Source organism: Chlamydotis macqueenii, chromosome 18, assembly GCF_036417535.1.
Source record: "Chlamydotis macqueenii isolate bChlMac1 chromosome 18, bChlMac1.mat, whole genome shotgun sequence".
Taxonomy (NCBI): domain Eukaryota; kingdom Metazoa; phylum Chordata; class Aves; order Otidiformes; family Otididae; genus Chlamydotis; species Chlamydotis macqueenii.
Window position 1 is genome coordinate 7,613,967 of NC_141573.1, and position 13,568 is coordinate 7,627,534.

Genomic DNA, 13,568 nt, shown 5'->3' on the forward strand with positions numbered 1-13,568 from the left:
CACGTAGCCACGGAGCGGGGGAAAAGAAACAACAGGGTGATTTTGGTCAGCTTGACAGGCAGTGGTGTCCAATCACCGTCTGATGGGGTGTTAGCAGAGAAAACATCGGAGAGCTGTGGCTGGCACAAAGGATGCTCAATGCCAACGGGAGGATGACCAGTTAGGAGGCATGTGGGTTACAGCCAGCAGTGATGACAGGGTATAACACACAGGGGAAGGATGACAGAAACCCGAAGGGAACAGAACGTATGAGAACAACTGCCATGGACAAATGCACGGGAGGGGAGAGGAATGGCATGGGAGGAGGGGACATCAAGGGATGTGAACAGAGGGCACAGAGTACTGAACGTAAAGGGGGGAGGCCAGAGCCCGGACCGGGGTGTCCGGCTGATGCCTGGTGATGACACCTGTGCCTGAAGACAAAACTGAGACCCCGGGGAACGGCCAGAGCCACCAGCTGTCACTTGGCCCAACTGCACGGCTGAACACGACCGCTCGGCAAAGTCCCGCTCCTACAGCCAGACGTTTTACAACGAAAACTCTGAAGCTGTTAATGTGCTCCAGAACATTTCCAGTTTTCAGAAATGGCTCTTTTTTTTTTTTTTTTTTTTTTTTTTTAACTCGGACAACGACGAGCAGCTCAGCAAAGACCTGCGCAGGGCAACGCGGCCGGAGCACCCCCTTCCCGCAGCACAGGGCCCCTGCTCGGAGCGCAGGGACTCGGCGCGGCGCTTGGAGGCGAGAGCCCCAACCCCGCCGCTTCAGAGGGGCGAAGCCTGGAGCTGACAGAGGGCGGGGCAGCCCGGCCGGCTCCTGGGACGGGTGGAGGGATCGGCCCTGGCCGCGCTCCGGGAGGACGCCGCTAGCCCCGGCCGGGCGGCCCCGAACACCCAGGCTCAGCCCAGCCGGGGCCGCTCCGGGTCGCCACCGCCCCCCACCGGCCTCGTCTCCCTCCCCGCAGCGCCACGACAGCGCCCCCTGCCGGCGCGCCGGGGCACAGGCACAGCTCCTGCGGGGGCCGGCCCGCCCCAGGAGCCCCCACTCCCCGCGACCCGTCCCCCTGTGGGCACGCGGGGAAGGGGGTCGGGGCGGCTCCAGGGCTGGGTGGGCGGCGGGTGCTGCGCGGAGGCCTGGAGGGTCCAGCGTGGTCAGCCCCTCCCAACGTGGGCAGAGCTCCTCCACAGCTCCACTGCACGGCGCGGATACCCCCGCGCCATCACTCCCCCTCCACTGCGTGGGACGTTTCCGCACCCCTCCCACTCCCGCATGGGACAGATTCTCCCCACCTTCCCTCCCACAAGCCACAGCGCGCACACACACGGACTCGCAAGGTGCAGACCCGAACCCATTCCTCACAAGCGTGGCAGAGCCTCCCGACACGTGCGCTACCTGGAGGAGATGCTCTCCCCGTCCCCACGGGGCTTTGCTGTGGCCTGCGAAGGCAGAAGAAGGGAGCAGCTCATGTCACAGATAGGTTGGAACTTTACAGAGCTTTTTCTGTATTTTTCCCATTTATAGCTGTTCGCTTCTCTCAAGCATTAAAGTTGAAACCGGGGAGAACAATTGAGGCGTGTTCCCGTCGCCCTGGGAAGCCTTTTCCCTGCGTAGGGCATAACCTGGACTTTGGGAATCGCTGCTGTACCTGCTGCATCCACCCAGACGCTCACTGTCTCTTTCATAAGAAATTGATGGTCCTTCCAGTCACCAGTGCGTCAGCCAGATTTATTTTTATTTCTCACGGCTTCTACTTAGGGTTGGCTAAGCAGGAGCAGGTCAAAGATCAGCTGCATGCACACTTAGTTACTTGGAGCAAGTAATGAGTATATCTGTTGGATGCACAGACATCTATATTGTAAGGGAGCCTGCTGCAGCTCTGGTCAGGGACCTCACTCCTCTGATTTCTAAATATAAAAAAAAAAAAAAAAAAAAAAGAGGGAGATAATGTAGAGGTTATTGGAGCAATCAAATTCTTTGTGGGGTTGCTTCAGGTCGGTGGCTATTGCAAATCTTCTGCCATATTACTAGCAAAGAACAAATATCTCCCAACTCTGCTGAAAGATCTGGATTCTTAGAGTAGATTGTATCTGGGCTGTCTTGTGGGAGGCACTTTTAGAACATCTTTTTGTCACTTTTTGAACATCTTTTTAAGATGTTCAAAACCCCCTGGTTTTGAGTAAGTGCAAACTTCTGGCCTTTCTTTATGAGGGTGCTCCAGTGCAAGCATGGGAGGGATACAGCTGTGTCTGCCAGGTGTGTGGACACAGATCGTTGTGGCAGTTGCTGCACAGGAGGGGTCCTTCCCGCAGCCCTCCAACTCACCTGTCCTCCAGTATCACGGCTTTTGGCTCGCAACTTGTTGACCTGACATTCAGCAATATCAGCTCGCTCTTCAGCTTCTTCCAGCTCATGCTGGGTCTTGCGGCATCGGGAGAGATTAGCGTTTGCCTGTTCTTCCTGGAAGGCATGCAGTGCCATCAGTGACACGGACACGAACCCACATTGCCCTGTCACCGTTAACTGAACACCCCATGGCTGTGGCACAGGGACATCACCTACTACAGTCAGCCTCGTGGCCACATCCCTGCCTTCTGATCTAGTACTGTCAGCAACACGAGCACTTGGCTGGGGACAGAACAATTAGTCCTGCTCAGTTTCAGCTCCAGAAACGCAACAACTCCAGCATAATTCCAGCTATACCTGCTGTGTTGTGAGCTGTAAGTCTTTACGATGTAAGGAATATTCAAAAGCAGTGGCCATAGCTGCCCTATCAAACTGAGTAATCAATTATTTTAACGAACTTGGGAGCCCAGACCTTTTGGAAACCTCCACCCAGGGCCTACGAAGATTTAAAATGAGTCCTGCACTCACAGCTTCCTCAGCCTGTTTCTTGTATGCTTTCACTTTTAACTGCAGCTTGTCCACCAGATCCTGGAGACGGAGAATATTTTTCTTATCTTCTTCAGACTGTAGGAAGCAAAAATCAAGTCAGCCTTGGAAGATGGACTGAGGTGATGCGCTTAGGAAGATCCGTAAGAGGGCAAAGGGTTTGAAATACCTGGTAAGTGAGCTCCTTCAGCCTTCGTTCATACTTGCGAGCGCCTTTCAGGGACTCTATTCCTCGTTTCTGCTCAGCATCAAGCTCGTTTTCTAACTCATTAATCTGAAACACAGAACCATTGTGAAGACAGCGAGCTGACAGGATGGCTGCTGATCCTACCGTAGGGTCCTGGGAACCAAGGTTCTGCAGACCAGCGCTGCAGAGAAAGTGGCAGTGCAGGGCCGCTTCCTGCAGCTGCTTCTTGGGGCTAGACCAGCTAGAAACGGCTCACCGTGCTGTATTAGTAGTGACATAATGTGTGAACCCATAGTTATTTATAGAAGGAACTTAGCGGTGCATATCTGGGGCATTTATAACCAAAATTAGGCTTAAATCTGGCAAAGAAGAGGAAACTGAAAGAGAGAAGGGAGGGTTCTGCCAGTGTTCACCAGGTAAATGGGGAAAATCTGTTTAATTTGTAATCTTCGAGTCCGGCTTGTCCTCATGGATAATCCTTAAAAACCTCCCATAGCTCCATGCCCCTTCTGCGGTCCATATAAGTCAAACCTGGACACCAGTGCTTTTATTTCTGTGTGGCTATTTCCTTTCCAAGCCAAGAGCACCTCATTCCCCGTCAGCTGTGCTGTGTTTTGGAACAGGAACAGCTGAAGAGCGCAATAGGTGGGTCAGGCAAACAGTCCATCTCGCCCAATGCTCTGCCTCTGGGAATGGCAGCAGCACATACTGTTTAGGGACAGCATGGACACCTGGCCGCTGTCTGCTCCCCTCCCGCTTGTCTGGTAGGTTTGAGATTATTTTTCCCTAGATAAGTTACTGTATATATCTATCCTGATGTTAATCTGCCACCATTTTTGCCCACTCAGTTTTTATGAGGTCGTTCTCTAGTTCCTCACACACAGTGCAACCTTCGACTACTCAGTGTAACTCTCAAACGTGCTGGAGATACCTGGGGTTGTCCCTGTTGTAACCTTCCCAAGAGCTCTCGCTCAGGAACTTGACCTGAGCCTACCTAGTAGTTTCACCGTACCCTCGCCTCTAGTTTCTGGAGTTGCTTCTTTCCACCCTTCAGTGCCAGCTGCTCGGCTTCATCCAGACGGAGCTGTAGGTCCTTCACCGTCTGGTCCAGGTTCTTCCTCATCCTCTCCAGGTGGGCGCTGGTGTCCTGCTCCTTCTTCAGCTCCTCTGCCATCATGGCTGCCTAGTTTTAGTGCACAGTTATGTTATGAATACGCCTCCCCGTCCCTGTGCTCTGTGCTCTCTGTGGGAGCAATGCCCAGCTTCACATTGGTGCATGGCTCTCCACGTTCCCAGTGTCCGTGGGTGTGCTAAAGGTCTATCGTATAAAGAGGATCACTGTTTCTCAACATCTGTATTTCTAAAATTACTCTGCCTTGGAGAACGGGCAGGGTTGATGACAAGAAAAAATAATTAAGGTATGCAAACAATTCAGTACCAAAGTTTCACTTTTTAAGAGTCAATGGAAATTAGGGGCATCTTGAATTATCACCAGCTAGCACTCTGCCTTTCTGGGCTCCCAAAAGATTTTGACTATCTGGCCATTTGGTGCCTAAATCTGCTGAAGAGTCAGACTCCTAAGCAGTTTTTTTGCCAATGAAATGACCCCCAGTACCTCAAACTACAGTGAAAAACTTGTGCCTGCTGAGATCTTCAGAACCCAGGATGGATAGCTGTCACCAATGTGACAGGGCAGAGGGGAGCCTGCGGCACTGCCGCTGGCGGGCAACCACAACTGGGCACAGCGCTTCAGGCCGAGGTGCCCCATTCAACTTGATGCCATAGTGTAATGTTTTTCTGTTTAATTTTTGTATACCTTTCCTAGATAGTCCTACAATTTGTTTCTTCTGATGCTGTGGAACTGTAGCCTTGTTTAAATGAAACATTTCTATGCTCTCTCTCTTTTTTATTTTATTTTTTTTTAAGTGTTTGGCATTTATATAGAAACATGTATGATTTTAGTCTTAATTTCTGCTTTTCTGTGCTGGGTCTGAACAGGACTTGGTTCAGACTCCTCTTTTCCTATTGCAATTTTGCCACCATCTGTTCTATCCTGTCTATTACATTTATGCTGGAAGCAAAAGTGAACGTGGGTATGGGGAAGGGGAGATAGGATGCCTCTCCAATACAGACTGCTAGCAGAACCTGAGTAGAGGACATAGACTGAAGGGGCCTTCTGTGCCAAGCGGTGGGGCACAGGCTGTGTGAGGCCACGTGGGAGGGATTGTGCGTCACAGATATTTTCTGTTCACATGTTGAAGAATTGATTCTCCTCGACCTGACTGCTGCCTTTCTAAAGTGTAAAAGTGACTGTGGTCATATAAACTAGAAGAGAGGCAAGCAAGAGGACTCACATCTGTGATTGCTTTCTTTGCTTTCTCCTCTGCATTTCTGGCTTCCTGAATGCTGTCTTCAACTTCATTCTGTAAATGAGTAATGTCCACTTCCAGTCTCCTCTTGGTGTTGAGGAGGCTTGTGTTCTGTTGGGACAGTCCAAAGATAGCTCATTCCCGCTCCGTTTCATGCCCCTCCCACGTACCTGTTGTAAAGAAGATACCAAATACCTGCGAGCGGAGAAGCTGCACTCGCTCACTGGCATCTGTCAGCTCCTGCTCAGAAACTTTCCGGGCTCGCTCTGTCTGCTCCATAGCAGCTCGCATCTCCTCCATTTCTGTTGACATCAGATTGTTCCTACGCTCTAACATAGCAAGCTGCTCTTTCAGGTCATCGTTCTCTCTCAAAGCGTCATCCAAATGGAGCTGGGAATCCTTTGAGGGTGGAAGCACCATGAGACTCAGAGCCAAGCAGAGTGAGTTGCAAAGACCTGTAGAACAGTAGCCTTTGTGGTCCCTACCTTCAGTTGCCCTTGCACGGCTTTGAGGTGCTTCTGGGTCTCTGCTACCTGACAGTTGGCATGGCTCAGCTGTATTTCCATGTCATTCAGGTCTCCCTCCATCTTCTTTTTCAGCCTCAAAGCATCATTTCTGCTTCTGATCTCAGCATCCAGCGTGGTCTGCATGGACTCTAGTACCCTCTGGTGATTCCTCTTCAGCTGTTGAATTTCCTCATCTTTCTCTGCACTCCTTCTGTCAACATCTGACTTCACCTGGTTCAGCTCCAGCTGAACACGTAAGATTTTTCCCTCTTCGTGTTCTAAAGAGCCCTGGCAGGGTTGAAATAATATCATTTGTCTCTGTTGTGTCTGTTTATTGGGAAAAGCCCATGAGAATTTTGACACTTTGCAGCCAGCAATGCAGACAGATTTGCCCTGCTTTATACCTTTCTTTGAACAGGAGGTGATGTAGAGAAGATTTTTAAGCATGGATTAGACATGCCCTCAAAACATCCTTGATTAATTTGACTAGAAAACAAAAATTGTCAGAGATTTGAAATACAGATGACCTTTCTTTAGCCTTTTAGAAGAGCAAATTCTGCTTGTGCTCTCATACTGCACCTTTGTGACAGTATCAGGATAAACAGGAGTATATAATCTCCAAATTTTCTCCATTCATGATCTCTCTAAAAGGAAGTCCCGCTGTTGATGACACTTGCCTCTGCTTCTTCTAATGCTGCTTGAAGGTCACACTTTTCTTGCTCAATTTGCTTCTTTGCTTTCTCCAGTCCATGATTAGCTTTTCCAGATTCAGCAATTTGTTCAGTCAGGTCAGAAATTTCCTCTGCAACACAGAAAATACACACTCAACTCATCTTAGATAATGTTGCCAATGGCACCTGCAATTGCTATTTGGCAATGGGAGTGATGGAAGAGATAATGATGTAATGTGATGCAGCAGTGAGGAGAAATAATAGGTCTTGTCTCATGTGCAATCTTCATTTCTGATTACCTATTTCCAGTTCAGTGTGTAATTTGGAAATAAGAGGGACCAACTGGAGTGAGCTCAGAGAATAATGTCAGCTTCCTCTGGATAGTGAAATTACATCTCCAGAGACAGTCTTATTTGATTGCTCTCTCTATTCTCAGATGCTCCCCAGGGATCATCCAGCTCTCAAAAAGGAACTGGGTTGTGCTTCCTTTATACAGTTAGTTGGCTTATCGAATGACAATCCGTTCTGCCACAACTGCATGGTCTTCCAATAACGAGGAGATACACAACAGCCCTCCAGTTATTTTCTAATAGCAGTGACTGAAGTAATCTGAAAATAAAGAGTATCTGTTTCATCATAATTTCTGTCCATTCAGTTAATTTGGATTATGATGGTGTGAAGGAGGGAGAATACCATGGGTAAGTAGATGCTGTAATGAGCTAAAGGCCTGTGCTTACAGGTAACTTTGTGATCAGCTGAACAGGAAAGAAAGTTGCCTAAGCTGAGCTTTGTGGGAAAACCATAAGGAACAAAACCCTGGAAAGAAGCAGAGCTCTGGTAGCCCAGAGTCACAGAAGCATCTTAGGATTCATGGTGGATCCTCATGGAGCTGATGGCGGATCACGGTGGAGCTGATAGAGATCTGAACTTACGCTGGAGGTTCTTATTCTCCCGTCTGATAGTCTCAGCCTGGTCAAACATTTCTTCATAGGCATTCTTCATCCGGAAGATCTCAGTGCTAAGAGTGCGAGACTCCTTCTGGGCGGCTTCCAGCTCAGCCTGACTCTCCTGGTACTTCTGCTTCCATTCAGCCAGGACCTGGAGTGACAGGAGCTATCAGAGCATAAGAATGACCCATTCTGCAACACTCCTATCTCTGCACTTTTACAGGACAAGAACCCAAGAGGCAGGGCCTGTCTTACAATCTTTTGCTTTGGACTGTTCTCTGCCTGTGACAATCAATTCACTGTGATACATACTCTGGCTGTTTTGGTGGAATCCAACGCTAGTACATACCCCAAGCTCTCAGGCAACATCACCGGGGCAAACAGTGTTGATTCTTTTAGATGTTGTTAAAGGCAGTGAAGGCTGGAACTGTAAAGGAGTCTCAGTCTCTGCCTAACCCAAATAAAAGGCTGGCAGACTAGCACCACGCAAAAGCCATGGCTGGTTCGCTTGTGTGTGAATACTTGCTCAGTCTGCCTGATCAATAGCTGTGGATCCTCCCAATCTCCCTTATGAATGCTTCATGCTTTTTAAAATTATCAGAAAGCTACTTTCTTGTTTGCTGTGGTCATCTGGGGTTACTCACACTGTGAGGTTATCGTTACCATGTGTCCTGTTGTGTGCTCTTTACCATAGCTTTGCTTTGTATAAAGTGTAATTTATCTTACTGTGAGCGCAGAACTTTCATAATTTCAGAATTTAGCCTGGCCTATCAAATGTCTAATGAAGTTCAGATCTGTCAGGCTCTTTGAATAAACCTTGTCAAAAGTCTTCTGCTTTTTATCAAATGCTGCACAAGCTGCGTTCGACCTCTCCATGTCAATCATGAGGTCATCCACTTCCCCCTGCAGCCTCTGCTTTGTCTTCTCCAGTGAAGCACACTTTGAGTTGACAGCCTCAATCTGCTCCTCCGAGTCCTGCAGGCGCTGAGCAAGCTTCTTTCTGCAGGAAGAGACAAGCAGCACTGAGAGAAGGAAAGTTCTGACATTCTCAGGAAACGGGCAGGAAGGGAGCTTGGTACAGGAGAGATGGGAGGACAGAGTAACATAGAAAGCTGTGGTGGTGTGAACAGAGAGCATTGGATAGGAGCCTTGGATGACACAGGATGCTGGAGTGGTGCACAGGCTGGGATAGATTATGCCAACGTGGAGAGGAACCAGAAACACACTTTCAATACTGGCAGTGTGAAGAATGTGATTTTTCAGCTACTGTGATTAACTCCATAGTTAATGCACTGGAATTATCCTTTCTGTAGACACTCCCAAGACTCTACTCCTCCTCCTCCAAGCCTCTACTCACTCCCCTTTTCACTCCTAATGCATCACAAAGCACACTGCTCTGCATGTTCCCACTACAAGCATATTCTGGTTTTCTCCAGTTCCTTCTCACATTTATACTTAAATATCCTTCTACTTGCTTGAGACCATCCCTCTACTTACTTGGCCTCCTCCAGCTCCTCCGTGCGCTGAATGGCATCCGTCTCGTATTTGGTTCTCCACTGGGCCACTTCACTGTTGGCCTTGGACAGGGCACGCTGCAGCTCCCCCTTGGCTTCCTGCTCCTCCTCATACTGTTCCCGGAGCAAGTCACAGTCGTGGCGAGCAGACTGCAAGGCGTGGGCCAGGGCGTTCTTGGCCTGTGTAGTTAAAATTATACAAATTGTCACAACATTAACAATTGGTGACTGGTTGGTTTTTGTTTTTTGGGTTTTTTTTACTGCATTTTGAGAAAAACTCCACATCTCACTGCCTGTGTGCAACAGTTGCTAGAGTAACAGAAGGAGCAACACGAATAACATTAGGGACTCCATGTTTCAGACTTAAACGGGATCAGGCACTTGTCCATCTTGTCTGGGATACTGCCTGCCAAACACATCTACACCAAGCACTTCAGGCAAAGACAGAAAATCCAGCAGTAGACAAGGTGGGAATTATCTCTCAAGAAGTTTCCACATAAGCTCTTCAGATATATTTTGGTGTTTATCTGAAGGTGGAAGAAACTTTAAACTGCGTTGTCATGTCTAACGCTGGGTACACCTGCACTCCTGCTCACTTTCCTTTTTTTGGCTGCTGCTGTGTTCTTTGCTTCAGGGATTTCCCATAGTGGTGAGATATGCACACAGAGCTATTTCCATTCAGTTCTCTCATGATTTTGAACTTCAGAAAGCGTGACAAAAAGGGCTTGAACTCTCTTCCTTGTTTCATTTCTAGTGTCTCTTCTGTATGTTGTACTCCAAGGCAAAGTTCAAAAATTTCACTGTTCTAATGTCGCCACCTTTCTCTGAGGAGAAATCTCACTTATTGTTATAGTTCATTGATTTATTTTACAATTTGTGGGTCCAAATTAAAAAAGTCACCTTATTTTCTTCGTCTAGTTGCCTCTTCAGCTCTTCAGTCTGCTGAGTGAAAGCATGTTTGCCTCGAGTCAACTGAGAAATCAAGGACTCCTTCTCCTCCAGTTGCCGAGTAAGTTCACCTAATGAGAAAATGTTTTTTTTTTTTTTTTAGATGGAGACACAAGACATAAAACAGACAAATGAAAAGACCTAGCTGTATGGAAAGAAATCATGGAATCATAGAACAAATTGGGGACCTTTAAAGCCCATCCAGTCCAGCCCCCCTGCCAGGAGCAGGGACATCTCCAACCGGATCAGGTTGCTCAGAGCCCCGGCCAACCTGGCCTTGGATGTTTGCAGGGATGGGGCATCCACCACCTCTTTGGGCAACCTGGGCCAGTGCCTCACCACCCTCAGCGTAAAAAAAAAAATTCTTCCTTATATCTAGTCTGAATCTACCTCTTTCTATTTTAAAACCATTACCCCTTGTCCTATCACAACAGCCTCTGCTAACATCACAAGATATAATGTGGTAAAATGAAGGGAGAGTAGAAATTTCTTTCCCATTAGTAGGAAAAAGCTATCAAAAATAAATATTGTGCTGGCATCAAAGGAAAGGGGATGAACTGACACATTAATTTTGTTTGACAGTGCTTCTTCCGTTTGATTTTGTTTTTCCTTGGGTGGAGTTTCTACGACTGCCACCAGAAGGAAATTCTACAGTCTGAGTTTTGTTCAGGTCACATTACAAAATACACGTGCATCCAGACAGCGTATTTAAGTACTTGACGCAGGACAATTACATTTCATCTAGGGACACACCATTTTCAGTCTGTAGACGTGTTTTCTGCGTGTTCAGATCATTAATTAGTCGCATATGTTCGTCATCTTTGGTTCTGACTTCACTGAACTGGTCTTCGAGAGTTCGGCACATCTTTTCCAGATTGCTCTGTTAAGAGATAGAAAGCATATCCTTCAGCTTATCTAATTGTTCAGAAAAACAATGGTGTTGATGAGAAATGTTTCTTCCTGTGCAGCAACCTTGGCTTTGGAGACAGACTCCATGTTACTGGCCAGGTCATCAATCTCCATCTTCAGCTCACTCTTCTCCTTCTCCAGCTTCTGCTTCACTCGTTGCAGGTTGTCAATCTGCTCCCCAAGTTCAGCTGTGCTGTCCGCATGCTTCTTCCGCAGGGCAGCAGCCGTGGCTTCGTGCTGCAGCGTGGCCTCTTCGAGGTCACGCCGCATCTTCTGAAATTCTGCCTCACGCTTCTTGTTCATCTCAATCTGAGCTGTGGTAGCTCCTCCTGCTTCTTCCAGGCGCTCACTGATCTCCTCCAGCTCCCGTGAGAGGTCAGCCCGATGCTTCTCTGCTTTTGCCCGAGAGGCACGTTCAGCCTCAATTTCCTCCTCCAATTCCTCTATTCGAGCCTGTGAAAAGTAATTGGTTAAATGAGGACTTCTGATAGACAGATTTCAAGTTATCGTTGAGGAATAAAGAACAAACATTCACATCCATTTATATTAGTGTAGAGAGTGAAGCACCACTAGAAATTTCACTGAACTGTGTCCTAGGACATGCAATATTCAGTTTTGGAATAGAGAATATAAAATCTGATATATTATTTTATATTATAGCTTAGAGTGGATTTATTCTGTTGTGAAGGATCTCGTATTGCACTTTTCTGAAGAAATAGGGGATATGTCACTGGAAAATGTAAAGGAACACAAGTTCCTTAGAAAGTTCCCAAAGATCAGGCCAAAACAAAGCAGTGTCCTCTCTCCATCAGCAAACAAGATGGGAGGAACCTTGGGATTAGCAACCATGGGGTAATAGCACTGAAGAGAACTGAATTCCTGGCTCTGCATTTAAAAGGTGATCTCTGTCCTGATCATGATGGATTATGTCACATTATATTGTTTTCTTAGAAAAGCGATTCTCAGTGGCTTCACTACTGTTATAACTCAGTATCTGATCCATTTTCAAAGCCTCCCACAATGTTTACTTAAGAAATTTCTTACATAATTATGTATGATTAGAGGCTAGAGCTTCTGTAAAGTGCCCTGAGATGGGAACAGCACCCAGAGTCCATGTTCATTGTTTCATTCATGTGTAGGAAAATATTTTTGTAGAACAGTCTAAGAATAAATATCAATTAATTCTGAGGAACTTGTGCTCAGCTGCTAAAAATATCAATAACTCTTAGACTTTACCTGAAGCTCCTTAATTTTCTTTTGCAGCTGAGAACTTTGAGCCTGCTCATCTTCAATTTTACTTTGCAACTGGCTGATTTCAAAATCCTTTCTGTTAAATAACAAAAATGCAAATTCAATATGGTTATGGTAAAATCTGAATTTTAGAATTCAGAGCATAAAAAGTCAGTGCAATACTTTTTAAGCCTCTCATCCATCTGCTGTTTATCGTTTTCCAGATCCATTATGGAATCCTGAGACATTTTCAGATCTCCCTCCAGCTTTCTCTTTGCTCTCTCAAGGTCCATTCGCAGTTTCTTCTCTTGTTCCAGAGATCCTTCAAGCTAAAACACATAAAACATACTTTGAAACACATAAATTATACTTTGGAAATAACTTTCTTGATTTGAACATCTAACTAGAGCTGGAAATTGGTGAATAGAGAAAACAATCAGATTTGGTGTATAGTTCTCATCTCCACCTGTGCTATGCTCTTGCTGCAAGATCAGAGCTGCCATTATGATTTGGTTTCAGATATTAAGCTGTCCACAGCTTGGGTGTGCACAGTTGAAATGCAAGTTTTTTAAAAATACAGAAATCAAAATATTCCAGCAGCTGCAGTTCCTAGCATATAGACTGCTAAATATAGACAAATTCCCAGTGTTCATAATTGCCTGGAGTATATCCACACTGCACAGTAAAGAGACCACCAATAACTCTGCAGCAAACCTCAACTGCCACAGATACACTGCTCCAGCTAATTGGTTGAAACAGGGCACAAAATGCTGAAAATACCCAGTGATGAACACAGTTTAAATAGGCAGGGAAAGATGAAAGGTGTATTGGATTCCACAACGCCCTGCCGACTGGCAGTAATTTGTTAGCTGGAATTATTAGAGCTGGCTTGGCTGTTTTAGGTGTTGCTTATACTCCAGCTACAGATTTCTAATCGGACAGAGCATCCACCTACGCAACCCAAAAACTTTCTTACGTTATCCACTTGCTGCTCCAGCTTGGTCTTGGTTTTGGTGAGTGTGCTGACTTTGTCTTCCTCAACTTGCAAGTCATCCAGTGTCTGCTGGTGTGCTTCCTGGAGGGCCTTTTTCTCCTTAGTGAGTTTAGAAATATTTTCATCCAGAGTGGCCATCTCCTCGGTGAGATTCTTAACCTGTTAGACAGCCAGCATCCATACTGTGAGGGGGGGCCTTGACAAATGGCAGACTGAGAGCACAGTGAGTGCACCCTTGCAAAATCTTGCGTGGATGTAGTCAAAATGCTCTCCACGGAAGATCTATATTGTTCATGATGAGAGTAGCAACAAGTGTCAAGCCTGACAGTCACACCTCTCTGGTCCTGCAATGAAGGAATTCTTGCTTTAGTTGTGTTTGACTCCCAGCTCTATCCTGCTGAATTCCG

General features: G+C 46.7%; 1 protein-coding gene across 1 annotated transcript in view; it reads right to left on the reverse strand.

The window, feature by feature from the left end:
- Window positions 1-312: 312 nt before the first annotated feature.
- Window positions 313-13,568, reverse strand: part of LOC104473060 (myosin heavy chain, skeletal muscle, adult) — a 31,874-nt gene continuing 18,618 nt past the window's right edge. The window contains exons 22-41 of the mRNA XM_086762644.1: window positions 13,144-13,320; window positions 12,351-12,496; window positions 12,174-12,264; window positions 11,001-11,390; window positions 10,782-10,908; window positions 9,981-10,099; window positions 9,064-9,260; window positions 8,383-8,566; window positions 7,552-7,717; window positions 6,626-6,750; window positions 5,928-6,236; window positions 5,638-5,841; window positions 5,428-5,553; window positions 4,086-4,256; window positions 3,056-3,160; window positions 2,869-2,964; window positions 2,320-2,454; window positions 1,390-1,433; window positions 939-1,189; window positions 313-407 (exon numbers count right to left, since the gene is read on the reverse strand). Coding sequence (XP_086618770.1) covers window positions 313-407; window positions 939-1,189; window positions 1,390-1,433; window positions 2,320-2,454; window positions 2,869-2,964; window positions 3,056-3,160; window positions 4,086-4,256; window positions 5,428-5,553; window positions 5,638-5,841; window positions 5,928-6,236; window positions 6,626-6,750; window positions 7,552-7,717; window positions 8,383-8,566; window positions 9,064-9,260; window positions 9,981-10,099; window positions 10,782-10,908; window positions 11,001-11,390; window positions 12,174-12,264; window positions 12,351-12,496; window positions 13,144-13,320 — 3,258 coding nt within the window. The remainder of the gene's footprint in view (window positions 408-938; window positions 1,190-1,389; window positions 1,434-2,319; window positions 2,455-2,868; window positions 2,965-3,055; window positions 3,161-4,085; window positions 4,257-5,427; window positions 5,554-5,637; window positions 5,842-5,927; window positions 6,237-6,625; window positions 6,751-7,551; window positions 7,718-8,382; window positions 8,567-9,063; window positions 9,261-9,980; window positions 10,100-10,781; window positions 10,909-11,000; window positions 11,391-12,173; window positions 12,265-12,350; window positions 12,497-13,143; window positions 13,321-13,568) is intronic.